At 51.8% G+C, this 18,135-nt stretch overlaps 1 protein-coding gene across 2 annotated transcripts in view; it reads right to left on the reverse strand.

Moving 5' to 3' along the window:
• Ccdc88c (coiled-coil domain containing 88C) overlaps window positions 1-18,135 on the reverse strand; it is a 115,513-nt gene that overhangs the window by 44,628 nt on the left and 52,750 nt on the right. Inside the window, exons 1-7 of one of the 2 annotated variants that reach the window (XM_051196473.1) lie at window positions 16,742-16,855; window positions 10,962-11,020; window positions 10,213-10,296; window positions 8,192-8,332; window positions 7,553-7,737; window positions 6,501-6,582; window positions 6,046-6,204 (exon numbers count right to left, since the gene is read on the reverse strand). In XM_051196473.1, the coding sequence (XP_051052430.1) occupies window positions 6,046-6,204; window positions 6,501-6,582; window positions 7,553-7,737; window positions 8,192-8,332; window positions 10,213-10,296; window positions 10,962-11,020; window positions 16,742-16,826 (795 nt within the window). In that variant the 5' untranslated portion in view covers window positions 16,827-16,855. Of the gene's footprint in view, window positions 1-6,045; window positions 6,205-6,500; window positions 6,583-7,552; window positions 7,738-8,191; window positions 8,333-10,212; window positions 10,297-10,961; window positions 11,021-16,741; window positions 16,856-18,135 lie in introns of those variants that run through there. The other variant, XM_051196472.1, reaches the window with a different exon arrangement.

Here is an 18,135-nt window from a genome sequence, read left to right on the forward strand (position 1 = left end):
GGACCCCTAGCAACAGGCCTCTTGCTCCTTCCCGCCCTGTCTCCACCCTCACCCAGTGCCTCGCCCCTCGGTCCCGCTGCCATGGAGGGTCAAGGGCAGGGTATGCTCTACCCTCCCTGACCCTGAAGGCCTGACTGCCTGGAACAGGGCCTGACCTGAAGAAATGTAGGGACCAGACCAGAAACCAAAGGTCCCCTCTGACCTGTTCAACTTGACAGATCTATCACAGACCCCAAAAGCAACAGGAACAAAGGAAACCCAAGGCAGAAGGAACAGAAGACAGCCCGCCTAGCACCTGAGTTCCCCCGGGGCAAGCTCCCTGCACTCTAACATCCTCACTTGGGACATGACTAAGTTGGGCATGAGCTGCGGAAGGCTGGGCCCCTCCATAAACACCTCTAGTTCTCCTGTACCACCCTTCAACCCCCCCCCCCATTCTCTGGCAGCCAGTCAGGACTCCCGAGACTGCCAGCCACATTCCAATCCCAGACCACTTGCTTAGCAACTGTGAAGCCTTTTCTTGTCTGCAGAAAGGAGGCTACTACACCTCACAGGGCCACCGTGGGCCTTAAGTGCTGCCTGCGGTGGACCCAGAGCTAAACACAGTTCCTAGTGTATAGTCCCTGCTGCTCACGTAAAGGCCTCACTGTACGCCCGCTCTGTGAAGGACCAGAAAGCAATACTCTCTGTTGGGGCTAGAGGATGGGGCATTGTGTTCCAATAAAACTGTACCCACAAAAGCCAACGGTGGGCTGAGTTTAATCTACATACTACAGTTTGCTGGCTCGAGAGCAGAGAGGCCCAGAGGCCTCACTATCAGAGAGGTGCATACTATCTGCCTGGGCTCCTAGTCTGGTCAGCAAACAGACAGAAACATACATCACAGTGATACCATATTTCACACTGCCCAGAAAAGGGGGGGGGGCTTATAAAAGAACTGTGAAGCAAGAGATTGGGGACACGGCCTGCTGAGTTCACACATCTAGCCCTGCTCTCTGGCCCTAAGTGGTCACCCCTGAAAGAATGGGACACAAGGAAGGCGGGCAGCCTGGGAAGTCTGCAGAGGCCCAGGCTGCAGTGGGGGCGGCCAAAGGGCCCAGCACTGAACGCTGGACAAGGGAGAGAGAGCATTCCAGAGACGGAGTGGTATCTAGTGGACCACTGGAAAGGGCACCCAGGAGCAGCCCAGGGGACTGAGCGGCTCAGCCAGTTTAGATTCAGGGAGGACTTCTGTGCAGACGCTGGAATTACCACAGCAGGCCAGCAGGAGGCAGACAGAGGCATGCACAGGCTTCAGATACCTACCGAGGACGGCCACATGCTGGGAGGTGGGGACATGGGTTTAAGGATGGTGGGTCCCTGGGCCTGATCCATATGAGGTGGGGCGAGATGAGGAGAAAAAGGGACGTGAACCCAGCACAAGTGCTAGAAAAATGACCAGTCACCACCACAGTCAACACAGGCCGGAATGGAGGACACACAGTGACTCTGGACACAGTAACCGAGACTCCTACAGGATGGAGATCTGAGAGCAGGAAAGGAGCCAGCCCAAAGCTCAAGGCACTGGGCGCTTATCATTACTGAGTCCTGAGCATTTCCCACTGAAGGTGACAGGCACATCTAGCAGAGCTAGGAACCCCAGGGTACAGGGGAATGAGTCAGCCTGGGGGCAGGGCAGGACTGACCAAACTCTGTCCCTTCCTGGCCCTGGGCCCGCTGCTATCATCTTAGGGGTGTGATCTTGGATTGGTAGGAAACATTCTGGAACTGGTCATTAACCCAGCTCCTTGCCAGTGACCCACACTTCTCTCTGGCTTCCCTGCAAGACCTGTTCCAGGGCTGTTATCTCTGCTCGGGGTTCTCTACAGAGAAGGGCTGGCTAGGATAAGCTCGCTCCAGGCATGCCTCTGTGCCGTGCCTGCGAGGCCAGGCCAGGACACACCCCTTCTTCCATAACAGGACAAGACTTGCCCAGCACTTGGCAGAATAGTGTACTGCTGGGACTCTGCCCCTCTGATGAGTTCGAAACTTGCACTTCCTAGAAAGCTGTTGCTCTACAGCACAGGGAAGGCCACTGCCACTATGCGCAGGCAAGCACTGCCTCTGGCCATCTGCCCTTTGCCTTGGGCAGAAATTTTAAGCCAATCAGGAAGTACTGAGACAGAAGACCTTCCAGGCTGTGTCACTCCCCTACAGCCCTGACTGTGTCCCCTAGGGACCACATTTTCCCTGTCTCCAAGGCGATCTGCTCCCTGTTAGGCAGTTTCAACCCTTCTGAACTAGACAGAAAAGCTGTTGGAGTTTACAAACAAACTGTAAATCTGTGGTCTACATTTTACTAATGAAATCCGGCTCACCACTGCCCTCTCCTTTATCTCCTCCCGCACCCGGCACTGACCTGCTCTTCCTCTGGGGATCCGCACTGAGCTTTAGACCATCAGAGGATGTCTCGGCCTTCCCACCCCCACAGCTACCACTGTTCCCCAAATGTGCCACAAATGTGAACAGCTGACGTGAAAGCCAGTCCCAAGGAGAGTGAGCCTCAGGCTTCTCCGTCTCCCCACACAGCGATGGTTTCCTTCACTCAGGGCTGGGGTTCTCAGAAATCTTGTGCCTTCTGTCAGGTGAGGTAGAACCCCCACCCAGGCTTGGAAGCCCACATGGACAGAGCTGACCACAGACAGGTACTGAGTTCTGTAATTCTCACCCGTGGAAGCGAGCATCCTGCAGCCAAGAACCTCTGCAGGAAAGCATGCACGGTAGTACATGCCTGTAACCCTAGCACCTCAGGGGGCTGAGGCAGAAGGATCCAGCTTAGGTTACAGTGAGAGGCCCTGTCTGAAAACTGGCATCGGCCGGTCCACCAGCATGAGAGTGCACCATCTACAGAAATGCAGACTTGAGGCAAGCTTCTGAGAGACCTGGGAATCCAGGTGTGCAATCTCAATCTCTCTGTGTGTGTGTGTGTGTGTGTGTGTGTGTGTGTGTGTGTGTGTGTGTGCGTGCGCGCGCACACGCATTGGAACGTAGAAATCCATGTGTCAAGAAGGCCAGACGTTGGAGAGGTTGGTGCCAGGAACCTTCCTGCATCGCTTTGCCACTGTATTTTAAAAACACACTGACTGGCCAGCAAGCCCCAGGAACCCTCTTACATCCACCTCCCAGTGCTGGGATCTCAGGAGCATCTGAACTCAGGCCTCCTGCTTATACAGCAGGTATTCTTACTCAGTGAACCACCTCAGACTCAGCCAGGTACGTGATGTTTTTGTTTGTTTGTTCTGAGACAAGCTTTCATTCATATAGCTCGACCTGGTCTCAGACTTACTATGAAGCCAGGAATGACTCTGAACTCCTGATCCTCCTGCTTCTGCTTCCCAAGGGATGGGATTACAGGTGTCATCATACCTAGTTTACAGTGTCCCTTCTAGCACTGATCTTTTTTTGTCTACACCTCCACATACGCCACCCAAATTCTGTAACACTTTGCTAGATTTGCCTCATCACGTGTCTAAACATCTGCCCATTGCTCTGTCATTTCATCTTCACGTCTAGATGCCCACACTTTACGCATCTTCTCTAACGTCAAGAGTCCCACAAGTCAGCCTCATGGCATTGTTTTTAATTGCTTAGAAACAATTCTTACCCCTCTCTAGAGAGCTATTAGTTACTGATGCATGCCGGGAGCAGAGTCAGTGTCTGAGGTGTGTGGGCCCCCCAGCTCTAATGGCCAGCTCCACACCCATGGTCATGAAGGCCGCTTTGGTTAAACTCAGTGGTCCCAAAATAAAGGAAAGCAACAACATGATCATGGGCAGGGACTTGCAGGGAAGAGGCGGTGGGGGAGAGAGTAACTAGAATGCCTGAATAGCCAAAAATCTATTTTGTTAATGAAAAATGATTCTTAAGGAACTCATGGTGAGTCCCTTGGGGAAATGCATGATCATCACACTAAACTGAGTGTCAGGTGGGTGGGAAACTCCCTGCAAACCTCTTTCAAAGTCTAGATACTCCCTGTGTTGTGGAAAAAATGACTCCTACATTATCATCACCCCCATCATCACCATCATCACAATCATCACCATCACCACCACCACCACCACCATCAGCAGCTCCTAACACAGCAGCTTATCTGCGTATCTGAGGGAGAACATTGGGACAATGCTGGAATGAATATGAAGTATGGACCTGGGACCCACTCACCTCTGGGGAACAGAGTACTGGAGTGAGCCCCGGCCATCACATTGTACTCCTGACCCTGTCTGGAAATCTTTATGGGTCCTAAAGTCAGGAGGAGCTGCTGAGGCTCCAACTGTGGCGTCTGAAGAAACATCAAAGTCCACCCGGAGCCCTCCAGGCCAGAACTTGCACCTCTCAACACGGGCAGAGGCAGGTAGCCATTGAGCTGCTCCCAAGACAAAGCAAGGCCTGGGCCCCTGTGCCAGCTCCTTGCCCGCCATCCGAGGTGTCTTAGCCACTCACATCCCTCAGGGGACAGTCCCTGAGTGAGTCTGGGAAGTAGTACTCAGCCATACCCTACCCTCTAGGGTAGGCCCACCTCAGCTACCCTGGCTGGAGCAGGAGGCTCAGTATGCTAGCAGGAAACAGAAGTTCCCACAGCAGGGCGACAGAGGGCTGCTAGACGACCTGTGCTCCCAGACCCCAGAAACTACCAGGCTACAGCAGGACAGCTGGAGTCCAGGGTTTCAAGGCCAGTGTGGGCAAGATAGCAAAACCCAATCTCAAAAGGGGGGGGGGGGGAAGAAGAGAGAGAGACAGAGAGACAGAGACAGAGAGAGAACTCAGTGGGTAAAAGCACTTGCTATGCTATAAGGTTGACAACTCAAATTCCACCGCCGGCACACACATCAAGGTTAGACACAAAGGGGCGGAGAAGAAGCTCGGAGGGGTAACAGTTCCCAGCACCTACCTCTATAGAGCAGCGCGCGACCACCTCTAACCTCTGGCCTCTGTGGGCACCTGCGCATACATGCACAGCCCCCCCCCACCTACCTATACACCATTAAAAATAAGGGTAATCTTTTTTTTTTAATTTAAAAAGCCAGACGTGGTGGCACACAATGTTGTCACAGCACTGTACAGCAGCGATGTGGAAAGCGGAAACGGGGAACAGGCTCAGAGCTCGCAGGCCACGAGGCTGGAGAATGCAGCAGCACAGCCACAGGGACGGGAGAAACACTGGAAAGTCATCCTGCCCTCCACACACACTGTGTGCCCACACTTACGAACACAGTGAGCAAAGTAATGAAGTAAGCTGGCAGTTTCCATCGTCTACGAGCAGAGTAGGGGACCTGCACATCACTCATCTATGAAACTTCATTAGCAGCAGCATTTTTATTTTATAGATGCACAGACTGAGGACTAGCAAATAGCCCAGAAATTGCAAGCCTTAAGACACAGACAAAAAAACAAACAAAAAAAACCCCACACACATACAGGTCATCATTATGTTATTGAGATAACTGGTTTTATGCAACTTGATACAAGCTAGAGTCATCTGGGAAGAGGGACTCTCATTGAGAAAATGCCTCCATTGAGACTGGCCTGAAGGTGAGTTGGGTACGTTTTCTTAATTAGAATATGGGAGAGCTGCTGTGGGTGGTGCTATGCCCGAGCTGAGCAAGCCAGCAAGCAGCACTTTTCCATGGCTTTCCCATCAGCTCCTGCTTCCAGGCTCCTTCCCTCACCTCCATCAACCATGGACTACAAGCTGCAACATTAAAATAAACCCCTTTGCTCCCAAAGTTTCCTTTTGGTCACTGTGTCTACCACAGTAAAAGACCCCACGGCAGGCATGCAGCGGGAGAAAGAAAACTCTAAAAAGCATGGCTGCCCTTTTATCAGTCCACTCTGTTCCCCCTCATCTGCTCGATGAGAGACGGGCTAGAGGGAGACCTGGAAGGACCTAGGCAGGTGGGCTTCCGAGGAAGCAGCTGCTGTAGCATGGCCGTCTGCTCAGATCCTCCAGGGATACACGCTCTGGGGGCTGCTCGGCCGCCTCACTCTGTCTCAAGGGGGGCTGTTTACCTCCATGCGAGCCTTGTAGAAGTCCACATCATACAGCTTCTCCTTGCAGCGTATTAGTTCCATCTCCAGTCTCTCCACACGGTTTGCCTTTTCCCTCAGCGAGTCCAGCTCATCCCGATAGGCACGGGCTGACCGGGCATCAGCAGCGAGCTGAATATTCTGTCAGAGTGGAGGGAGGGAGGCCCGGATTAAAGTACTCATATAAGGAGGAAGAAAGGGCCAAATCCCTACAGCAAGGGATCTCCTGATGGCCAAGGAGCTCTGTGTGCATGCCACCCTGTGGGGTCTTCCACTTTGGCTAAGAAACACAGTCAGCACCCTATGGAAGCTCTCAGGACAACTGTAGACAGTTTTGCTGGACAAGGCCTATGCTACATTCTTGACCTCCTGGGACCAGTTATTGGGGAACTCCAGCCTCAACCCTGTAGGTGTAGGCCCGGGGGCCTTGTGCTCACATCTTGCTTGGCCTTCTGAAGCTCCAGAACCAGCTGGTCCACCTCATGTCTGGTATCCGAAAGCTGTTCCGTCTTCTCCTCCCTGCAAGGGTGATTAGGAGAGAGTGAAGGGGAGGATTTTCTTGGCAGGCTCTGGGAACAGGCTGCTACTTCTAGGACCACAGAGGGGAAAGGAGAGCACACAGGCTTCTGGGAGCCTGTGAAAATGTTCCTGATATTTACTCTATGTGTCGGTCACACATGTGCATGTGCTGACTGGGCTCTCTGTGTGTGCGTGTGTGTGTGCGCGCGTGTGTGTGTGCGCGCGTGTGTGTGCGCGCGCGTGTGTGTGTGCGTGTGTGCATGCACTCACCTATGCAAGCAAGTGCATGTGGTACCTATAGATTGATGTCTTTCTCTAAGCTCTCCACATTATTTTTCTTGAGACAGAGTCTCTCATGGAAGCAGGAACTTCTTTCAGCTAGACTGGCTAGCCAGCAAGCCCTAGGGACCTTTCTGTCTCCACCCCCCCCCCCAGTGCAGGGTTACAGATGTGCTGATATGTGGGTGCTGGGGTTCCAAACTCTGCAAGCACTGTACCCGCTAAGCCATCTCCCCAGCTCAAAATTTTCAGCTTCTAAAATGTACCCTTAAACAGACTAGCCACAGCTCTGTGAGTCTGCTCATGGCTCTGTGAGGCCAGACATGGAGCAGCAAGGCTGAGCAACTCCCCAGATGGACAAGCTACATCCACAACTTCAAGCAAACAGTCAAGGACCAAGAGAGCCAAGAAAACACTCCCTTCATCCCAGCCCTAAACTGAGCCCAAACTGAGCCTGCATGGACAACACCTACTCGGATAGACAGTCTGGCTGGAGCCTAATCACCAGGAAGCTCTCACTACAAGTGCAGGCCTGCAGAGGGCTGGTGGTGAACCTTCTTCAGTCACAAGGCGCTCAGAGCAGCCCTGCCAGCTGAGCTATCCCACAACACCACACGTGCAAGCAAAGTACACGAGAAGACCCCTATTGGGTTCACACCACAGAGGAGAGCGGAAAGTGGCAGGGACTCACAGTTCCTGCCTGACGCGCCGCAGCCTGGCCTTAGTGTCAGCCAGCTCCACAGCCAGGTGCTGCTTGTCCTCGCTAGACAGGCTGCTCGTTGGGCTTGGTGTGGAGTCTGGACTGGAGAACTTGCCGGGGCTGGGAGGGTGGTGTGCCTGCAGGTAGTCCCTCTCTTGTGTCAGGTCCACGATGAGCTGCACAGGACAGGGAGGGGACCGGGGAATACACAGGTTCATAGTGCTCCCTGGACTGGCCCAGTGTCAGGCAGGCCCAGACCAAGAGCCACAGAGACAAGAACTGAGAATCGGGAGAGAGAGCGTGCTGCGTGTTCTCAGAGACGGGCACTATTTAGTGTGACAAAAAAAGAGTAAGAGCGGGAACAGGCCGCCTTCTCCCCCATGCTGGGCACCCTGGTCAGTCTGTCTTCCTGTGGGCATGTCTGCTGAGACCGTTCACCATAGGGGCTGTACCCAGGGGAATACCAGTGTCCCACCCCAGAGATCCCGACCAGCAGTCTGGGAGGCATTCAGACCCGAGAGAGAGAGAGAGAGAGAGAGAGAGAGGAGGGGAGAGGAGAAGCTGAAGGAGGAAAGCCACATGAGGGACCCCAACCCCATCCTGCCAGCCACGGCTGTCCCACGGGCACACCTCAGTGCACTCGTCACGTTCGTCGATGAGTCTTCGGAGATGGAACACCATGTTCCTGGAGAGGGCCTCCAGCTCCTCTGGAGCCACATCTGGCAACTCCAGCCACTGCAGGTCAAACACATTCTCCTGGTTGTGGGTCACCTGTGGGAACATGGCCCAGGACTGCAGAGGCTGCTGTGTTTGGCCCTGGTAGTTCTGAATGCCCAGGGCCATGTGGTGAGTGACCCAGGCAGAGACCAGAGACCACTCTATACCTCATTCCCATATCAGGGTCAGCAACTTACTCCCCAGACGCTACGAAGCCCTCACCGATAACTTCCCTGTGCCTCGCAGAGGGGCTCCGTAAGTGGTTTTAGAATCCGGGCACGTAGGCTGCTCCTCCTTTCCTAGCATTAACTCACAACACAGAGAAGGTGAGCCTTTTCCGTGCGAGGATGAGGAACAGGTCTTACCTATTTCTTAAAACAAAATCTAACGCAAATAGAGCAAAATGCCAAGTCCCTTAGTATAGAATAGCGCGGACATAGCAATCTTGGTTTCTTTGGGGGAGCTATTTACAGTCCTAGGCGATTTTTGAGGCCTGAGTCTCATTCCCACAGACCATAGAGGGCAGCCTGGCTTTACCACTCTCCTGAGCAGAGAGCTAAGGATCTGCTGAGCTGCCATCCTCTCGTGGTTTTAACAGGTCTCAAAGGGGATGACAACACCAGGGAAAGAGTTATCTACTGTGGAAGCACTCACGTGTCTGAACTGGGAGAAATTTTATTCCGTGGTACCCTGCAGCCAGGATCAGGAGGCCAAGTCCCCAGCATGATCAGCACTGGGAGGCCTGGGGAGACCCTGAGTCTCAAAACCATTCCCTGTAGCTGGCTTCAGGGTGCCCAAGCCTGCTGCACGTGGTTACCTTCTGAGCTTTTAATTAAAGGCCTGTTCTCCTCCTCCCTTGATTCTAACAAGTAGCTCTATAGCAGATTCCGGGCATGCAGCTTTTAAGAGATAACCAATGAAGTCCTATGCCAGCCGCCAAATCTGCTAGTCTACACAAGCCTCTTTGGTTGTATATTTTTCTTTTTTAATAACCTGCTGTCTTGGCAGAAAGGACAGTAAATGGCAAAGAACTGGCAAATCTCAATGACCTAAGTCCCTAGACATATGTGTCTGCAAACTACAACACCCACAAGGAAATTAACAGGCAGGCTACTTCTCAAACTCAAAGGAACACAGAGATACTTAAAAATATTTATTAAATACCGGCTTTCTCCTATGCCAGCTTTCTTCTACTGTGCAATGAATCCTGGCTTAAAGCTCTGGACCCTACAGTGCCCCAACCACAGCCATGTCACCAGCACCTACCAGGACAGCCCTGCGTCTGGTGCCTCCTCTGACTGCACAGTGACTCTTGCACGTGCCCATTCCTGTCTGATTAGAACGAGTGCCGAGCCCTAACGAGGCACCTAGTACAAGGTCAAAGGTGGACATCTGCCCCACAGGGAAGCCACCTTTTCAGCTGCTACCATCTCAGCCAATCTTAGGCAGAGGGACAGGATGGTCTGGCTTGTCCTTCCCATGTAGAGGCCTCCTGAGGCAGCGCTCTGACATCTCGCTTGGTGGCAGCTTGTTTTCTTGTGTATCACTGACAGTAGCGGAGACTCTCCATAAAGATCAACTGTTCAGAGCGGGATGACATTTGCCAGAATACATTTTCAGGGCCTATAAATCAAATCCCAAGCCTAAACCATTTGACAGCTCTTAAAAATAGTCTGAGTCCATATAAGGTAAGAAGCAGCAAACAGAAGATGACTTGATTGAAGTGTTGATTTAAAAAAAAAAACAAACCAAAACTTTTATTTTAGCTTGCCGGTGGCTACCTTTCCAAACAGAACCATGTGTCTGTGGAGTTATGAAACCCCAAATTAGCAGAATCATTCATGGTGATGTAGTCCTCAAACTTTTCCACTATGGAGATGCTGACTCTTGCTGTAACCCCAGCATCCACAGCCAGCTCCCAACCCCATGCCTACCTCCTGGATGTGAGCCACAATGCCAGCCTGGGTCTCGATGTCCAGCTGTTTGATTCTCTCAATGAACTCCTCTTTTCTTTCACACTGTGAAAGGTTACACAAGTGAATGGCAGCCTTCATCCAGGTACAGAAAACTCAGGTAACAAGCCATACCCACACCAGCTTTACCCCCTCAAAGACTACACAAAGCTCCTCTGGCCACCTACAGGAGATTGGCTTCAGAGGCTTGCCTTTGATCCCTCCCAGGTGGGACACAGAGAGGCTTGCTTCACACAGCTCTTCACAAGGGAGCACAACCAACTCAGGGCAAGGGCAGGCACACCTGAACCGAAAGGGCCAGGGCTTTAATTCACACTAGGCAAGTACTGGTACAAATCTTGACAACAGCCCTTCATTATTTGAGACAAGGCCTCTCTCTGTAGTCTAGGTTGCCCTCAAATCCACAATTCTCCTGCTTCAGCCCCCAAGTGCTAAGATCACGGGTGTGTGCCCTAAATCCAACTAGATGCTGACAGTTTTAAATTTCCTAGCCTCTGTCACAGTTCCTCAACCCTGCCATGGCAGCTGGAGAGCATGTAGTGACAACCGCAAAGAATGGAGCATGGCTTACAAAAGCAGGTGCCTGAGATCTGGCCTATAAGGTGTAGGGAGCGCCTGGCACTACAAGCAGCTGCCACTCTGTCTCCTAGCAGCTCCTGTAATGACGGACTGGCTACCTGGAACCCTCCTCACCCACTGAGCATCCCTACCTGAACGGCGCAGCCCAGCACCAACAGCAGCACCTTCTTAATCTCCTCCATGCTCTTCCCTGTGCCAAAACAGCAACAGATTTGATTAAATTCAACTGCTTAAGCCAGTCCCAGGAGGTGTGTGTTTTGCTTTAAGGAGGAAAAAAATAATCTGATTAAAAACTAAAATCAAAACTCCGGTAGCCTCTTACGAGTGCACACAACACAGGAGTACATTTATTTGTTTGTTTGTTTTTACCACATGAGAATTCTGGGCAGAACCATTTGAGCCCTTTGCATTCACACACCTAGTAAATCTCTCTCCATAACAATTAGCAGTCCTTCCCATCAGCAAAAATCTTTAGTATGTACGATAAGCATGTCCACTAGAAGAGATCTGTACACAGCTTTTGCCTGGTGTCGCCTGAGACCTCAGGGCAGGCGGGACTGCAGAGCAAACACACTGTTTGCAGCTTCATGCTGCCGACGCTTACGCATCTCACACCCCCTTCCCCTTTTGTCTGTGAAGTTCGGTGTCCCATTGGAGTATTCTAACATAAAGCACAGGACACACACCTATGTCATCCTTTGCTTCTTGAGACAAAGGCTTGCTATGCACCCCTGGTTGGCCTGGCCCTTGTGCCTCCCTTCTTCAGCACCCCAAGTTGTGGCATCACAATCATGGCCCCACACTGACCACACCTTATTTTCTGATGGTTACCCCATCCCTTTGCACAAAGGCCAACACATCAACCAACAGCCTTCCAGGGGTCAAGGGGTCAATACCTCAATCTAAGACACTGACTGGGAAGAGCATCTTAGTGGCCAGTTCTCCACCAGCAGCTTTCCTCATCTTCTTGGGTGGCAAACACTTTACACTCATCTTGTGGCCAAACTGTCCCACAGACAGGCTTGTCCATTTTGTCCTGTCAATCATGTAACCGTTTCCACTTTGCAACCCTTGAGCAATACCTCTGGCCACCCTCTTAATTTTGCCACTAGGATGGGCTCCAAGCCATACTTCATTCAGAGCTGTATGTCTTTGATTGTGCCTGAGGCTGAATGTCTATCTCAATCACCTAAACCAATATCCGAGAACCGGAGATCTTTCCTACTTCCGTGAGATGGAGGCAGCTGGCCTGGGTCATGGTTGGGGTTTCCATTCAGATTTGTTAAAAAAAACAAACAAACAAACAAATAAACAAACAAAAAACCTATTGTTTTCTGCCTTTTTCATCATATCCTGTCAAATGGCCAAAAACAACACCATTTTCTTAAGACTTCTGACTCCCTATCACACGGTGCCAAAATGGCACCGAGAATCAAATAGAAACACTTGTGATATCGCCAATCACTGTCAACTTGACTGGATTTGGAAGCACCTAAGACAACTCTGTGTGTGTCTGTGAGGGCAATTCCCAAGAGGCTTAACTAAGGAGGGAAGCCAACGCTTACATGGTGGTACCATTCCATGGGGTGGGGTCCTGGACTGCAGGAAAAGGAGAAGAGAAGAACCCTGGCAAGTGCCAGCATCACCATGCTGTGCTGACAGAGGGAGACTATGAGGCAATGTGAAGAGCCCTACATTCCCACCACCATAAACACCACGTCTTTTCCACCACGATGGACCTCTTGATGCATGAGCCTTCCCTTAAGCTGCTCTGCAGGTATTTTGTAACAAGGCATCGATACACTGCACAGATGAAAAGCCCAAACCACACCTAGGAACTGAGATAGGGGCAGAGGCAGCAACCTGTGAGAGAGAGCTTGCTAATTCCTGGCCAAGACTCCACTGTACCTGACTCCATGGCATGGCTGTCAAGTCTCAGAACCGGCAGCTGAGTACACACCTCTACATCTACACCCAAAGCACCTCCCAGCCTCAGGTGGAGCCTGAGGCCATCTCCTTGCTCTCCGTGACACACCAGAAGATGAGGTCCGGTGGAGATGAGGTCTGGTGAAGTGGATCCATATACTATGGCCAAAGGCTTAATCCACACATTTCCACATTCCCTTCTTATCACTAGAAAAATCAAGCCTTCCATGTTGGCTTTAATCAGAAGAAAAGGGAACTCCTGCATCCAAGCATTAACAGCCTTAAGTCAGGCCAATGGGATGCTCTGGGGCGGGCACCCCTGTCAACGTGTACCTCCTTCCCCTCTGAGTTTCACACATTACTGGCAGGCAGGCGGCCCTTGTGTGCCCTTGGGCGGATTCAAAAGTACTAGGCATACAGTGAGATACACAGCCCCTGCTTCCATGCTTGCCTGCTTCTAGAGCCTGAGCTCATGGAGAAAATCTTTATACACAGCCAAGGGCCAAAAGATCTAATTATAGCGTCCTTTAGAATAACCGAGCCGGCTCCCATGATCCACCAGAGCAGCAGACTAAAACAACAGAAACAGGTGGCCTCGAGGTCGGAGTTTCCATCAGATGGGAGGAGCGAGCTCTGTGTCGCACCACACTGACAGTGGTTACAGCTCACAGAGCTGTACACACATGCCAAACAGGATGTAGGGAGGACCCGGGTGCTCGCGACAGGGATCAGTGTTGGAGCGCTAGGTAACCTAAGGGGTCTGAGGTCATGGATGTCCAACATGTCACAGTGAGGTACATTCGGTGTGTAACTGACATCTGCCAATTAAAAACAAATCAAAGTGTGGAAGGAGTGCTAGCCAGGCCTGACGCTAGCGGCAAGGACACAAGCAAGTACTCTGACAGCGAAGGGCTTGGTCTGCACAAATGTGAGGGCTCAAAACTACGCTGAAGGGAACTGAAGAGATGGCCCAGCAGGTAAGAGCACTGGCTGCTCTTCCACAGGACCCAGCGTTGATTCCCAGCACCCACAAGGCACATCACACCTGTCTGTAACTCCAGTTCAGGGGGGGGGGGATCTAATGCCCTCTTCTGGTATTCATGGGTACCAAGCACATAAGTAGTGCACAGACATTAAAATATACAATAAACCCCAGGGAGATAGCAAAAGAGCATCCCTGGTGGTGGCATCCCCTCTGTACCCCATCATCACCCGTGTGCCGCCCTGAGCCACTCCTTCACTCAGAAAGCCATCAGAACGAGGGAAAAGCTAAGGAAGAGCCAGGCGTGGTGGCACACATCTGTGATAGCCCGGGAAGCAGCTTGAGTTCGAGGCCGGCCTGGGCTACATGGTAGGTAAGACCTGCTTCAAAGTGAAGACAAAACAGGGTCAGCAAGATGGCTTAGCGGGTAAAGTCACCTGCCACTGAGCCTGATGGCCTAAGTTTGATCCCTGGAACCCACAGTTTGAAGGAAAGGACTAACTCCTCTAAGCAACAGAAATAAAGCCCCACTGGAGATAAGCAGGGTCCCTGCCCCCTGAGCCACACACACCCTTGACCCACTGGGCACTCAACATTCGCCAGCCTGTGTGCTTTCCCCTGGAGATTCCTTCCTAAGGGAAGCCCGAAATGAGTGTCTGAGTCCACTCCTCCCCATGGCTCGTGAAAAGTAGATGCCTAGTCTAGCAATATCCCACTAGTAAAGAAAAGTGGCTATTCTCTTAAGTCTCCCAGGCTACAGGCTGGATAACTGAATCGGCACCAGAGGACAGCCTACTTCCTGCCAAGAACCTAGTGTGTGACAAAGTATAATGGTCAACGAGACGGCAGGGACACAGATGAGCATGCCAGCAGTTTCAAACATCTAAAGGGCTGCAGAGGTGGCTCAGTGGTTAAGAGCACTGGCTGCTCTCCTGCTGGACCCGGGCACTCACAGATGGCAACTAACCACTGTCCATAATTCCAGTTTCGGGGGATCTGACATTCTTCTGACCATGTAACTGTGCACATATGGTGTACAGTCACACACACAGGCAAAAGCAGCACACACGCATGCACGCTCTGGGGACCTAGAAAAGGGACTTCTAGTTAGCAGTGTTGGAAGGCTTCCAGGCACAGGAAAACAGCATGTGCACAGGTCCAGAGGTCAGAATGCACATCTCTCAAATTTTGAATGTTTTGTGGTTAAGCTTACCAAAGCTGGTTTCCAGAGAGACGGTGCTGGGGGGGGGGGGGGAATAGGGGGAGGAGGACGACATCGTTTTCTAGGCCAGATGATTCACAAGCAACCCCCAGAGAGTGAAGTCAAAAATCACCAGACACCCACTCTACCTTGTGTTTTGTGCAGGGAACCCCAGAGACTCTGAGTCAGCGGTGGCGTCTAAGAAAAGCCCACTAGCTAACTTACAGCCCGACAGCCATCCAGTTCGTCCCAGGCGGCATGGAAAGCAGCAGACAAGCTGGTCAAGGAACAAACAGGGGAACCTGAAAGATGCATACCGCATCCGGCTCCCAGTGCAAGTGGGAAGGGGCATCTGCTCCCACAGTGTGAGGGAGGGATGGAGATTCGGTTATATGATGGAGCTGGGCTAGCTCAGAGGACCCGGTGTGAGGGTGAGGCGCTGGGGACCGGGAGACAGGGTCAAAGAACAGCAGGGCAACTCAGCCCCGTCGTGTTAGCTTGGTAGTCTTGTTAACTCAGCAGACTGAGTACCTACACATTTGGGCGGGGGAGCTTACATCCAAGAGTACTGGCAGATACACACTATGGTCACTATCATTGTACTTCAGTATCATGTGCTATGGCTAGCATTTGTGTTAACCCCCAAACAGTCCCAAAGGGACAGCATCCTCTCCTGCAGCATCATCTCCTCCATCTTACAAACAAGGACTGAGTCAGAGCCTCAGGCTGCCCCGAGCCTGCTGCTCCCTCCACCCACTCCTCCCTAGCACCCAGCACTCACTGTGCAAGGATTTCCCCACGTTTGCTGACTGACTGACATTAACGGTTACAGGAGATCAGCTTTGGTTTCCACAGATACTTATCTTTCTTAGTAAATCTGCCTTCTGTTCTCTGACTTCACACTCTAGGGAGGACCACTAACTCCGCTTTCTCTGGTTTTCTGTTTAAAGCCAGTCATTTCATAAGCATGATTACAGGGCTGTCCCATTTGGGAAAACAGCAGTTTGAACATGGTATCAATGGTCCTCATATACATCCAGGGGCTCGCCCAAGAGGTCAGCTTAGGACCTTCCTGGAGGTTCTGCCTAACATGAAGACAGTGACTTATTATTTATATTATTCAGACAATCAGAACAGCCATCCATGGGACTACCTCCACCACCTAAGCCCCACTTGAGGGGTAGGAAGCAGCTTCACATTCTGGGGTGGGAATGGGGTTTCCTTAGCTTCCTTACTCACAGAATGTGACCACACAGGACACCCACCAGGCACTGAAGAAACCATGCAATCCTGTTTGTTTATTTAGTCATTCAACAAACATTGTCAACTATATGCGTTGGTAGGCACAGAGCTATACATCTGTGTAAGGAGTATGGTTTTCCGTACTGGTTACACATCTGAGTGGGAGGGTGCAGGGGTGCCCCAGTTCCCCTGACCAGACGTACCCACCCCCCACACCCTAGTGTCTCTCTTGTCTTCCATATCACATCTGTCCTGGGCCTCTGAGCATCCTGGTGAAGCCACACAGGCCAGAAGACAGCTGCTGTCCCCAGGTTATACAGAACAGTTAGTAATCACAGGAGCCCTCAGGACACCCTCACCACCCCAGCCTGTTCCTACCACCCCAAGGCAGCAGAAGGTGACAGAAAATTCACCAAGCAAAGAATATGAACAGAAAGAACATCCAGTTTTCTCAGGAGGAGATGAGGGGCTGTACAGCAGGAACGAATCAGAATCAAGGGACCTCCCAGCACCAGATGGAGAGCTCCAGGCCCAGACATGGGGGGGGGGGGGGAAGAGACCTTTGACAAACAACACCTCCTCCTTCAATCTCCTCTTCCGACTCGGTCGGCTGCAGCCACAGAGAGCAGAACTTCTAAAAGCCATGGCCGTGGTGGCTGAGGATCTCTCTGGGTTCCACCACTCCAGGAAGTTTACTAAACAAAGCCTGGTTTCCAAGCAGGCCCTGCCGGTCAGGGGGCTGGCCCTGGACTACTGCGCTGGCCCAGGCGTATCGGGACCAGCCCCATCGTTCCTAGGAGGCACGGCACGGTCTTCTAGTGTCCAGGCCACCAAGCCAGCACTGCACCCTAGCAAAGGGACACATTTCTGAGCTAGCAAGTAGCAGGAAAGCCAGGAGAAGGTTAACATGTCCCCTCAGGACATCAGGGTGCTATCCTGAACTGCTCTCAAAAGTCAAAGAGGAGATACTAGAATTATTACAATTCCAGTAAGAGTGGGTGTTTTAAAAGCTTATCATATTAGCTATTTTTCCTCACTGCTGGGACAAAGCACCAGGTGAAAACAACTTGACGAAATGTGCATTTAGGCTCATGGTCTGGAGGAATATGCCCCATCATGGCGGGCAGGCACGGTAGCAGAGTAAGGCTACACCCACACTCAGGCAGCAGACTTTTCATTCAGTCCAGACTCCATCCCATAGCATGGCACCTCCCTACTCTCTCTGAAAATGCACTCACAAACACACCCAGTGTTTCCTAGGCGGGTCCCAATCTAATCAAGTTAACAAAGTTTAACCTAGGTTCATTAAGATGCCGGGTTGGTAAAGGTGCCTGTCACCAAGTCTAACAAGTGTGAATTTGATCCCTGGACCTCCACACGATGGGAGAAGAGACCCGACTCCTAAGAGTGGCCACTGGACCCTTACATGTACACCGAGGCACTCATACACACAAAATGAATGTAATAAATACACAAACAGGGTTAGAAGTAAAGACCTGAATAAACGAAATAAAAACATGGGCGGGCTGGGGAAGGACACAGAAGGGCTCAACAGCCCCATGAGACGTCAGCAGACTCCCCGCCCCACAGCAGGACCACAGGCCAATAGCAGGGAAGGAAGGGCCCTCTCAGTTCTGACAAAAGCAACCTAGGTAAGAAGGCCGACAGTGACAAACAGAGCCTGGGCCCTTTAGGGTTGCAGGAGGCAGCCGGTGACTAAAAAGACTTGCCTCCATACTCCAGTCAGCTGTGCGGAGATGTTCTGTGAGGGAGGTTTCCACTGGATCCAGGAACTTCAGGGCTGTCCCCTGAGGGGGTAAAGAGGCGTGGCTGCCCCAGAGCTTTCCTCCCAGCAGGGCTAGCTCCCCCAATCCCCATTCCCAGAGTTCCTCCAACCTCTGACACCACTATTCTCCCGTGGTGTCAGGATGGAGGACGTTCCCCAAAGGCTGAT

This window comes from Phodopus roborovskii, unplaced genomic scaffold, assembly GCF_943737965.1.
Source record: "Phodopus roborovskii unplaced genomic scaffold, PHOROB, whole genome shotgun sequence".
In the NCBI taxonomy this organism is placed as follows: Eukaryota; Metazoa; Chordata; class Mammalia; order Rodentia; family Cricetidae; genus Phodopus; species Phodopus roborovskii.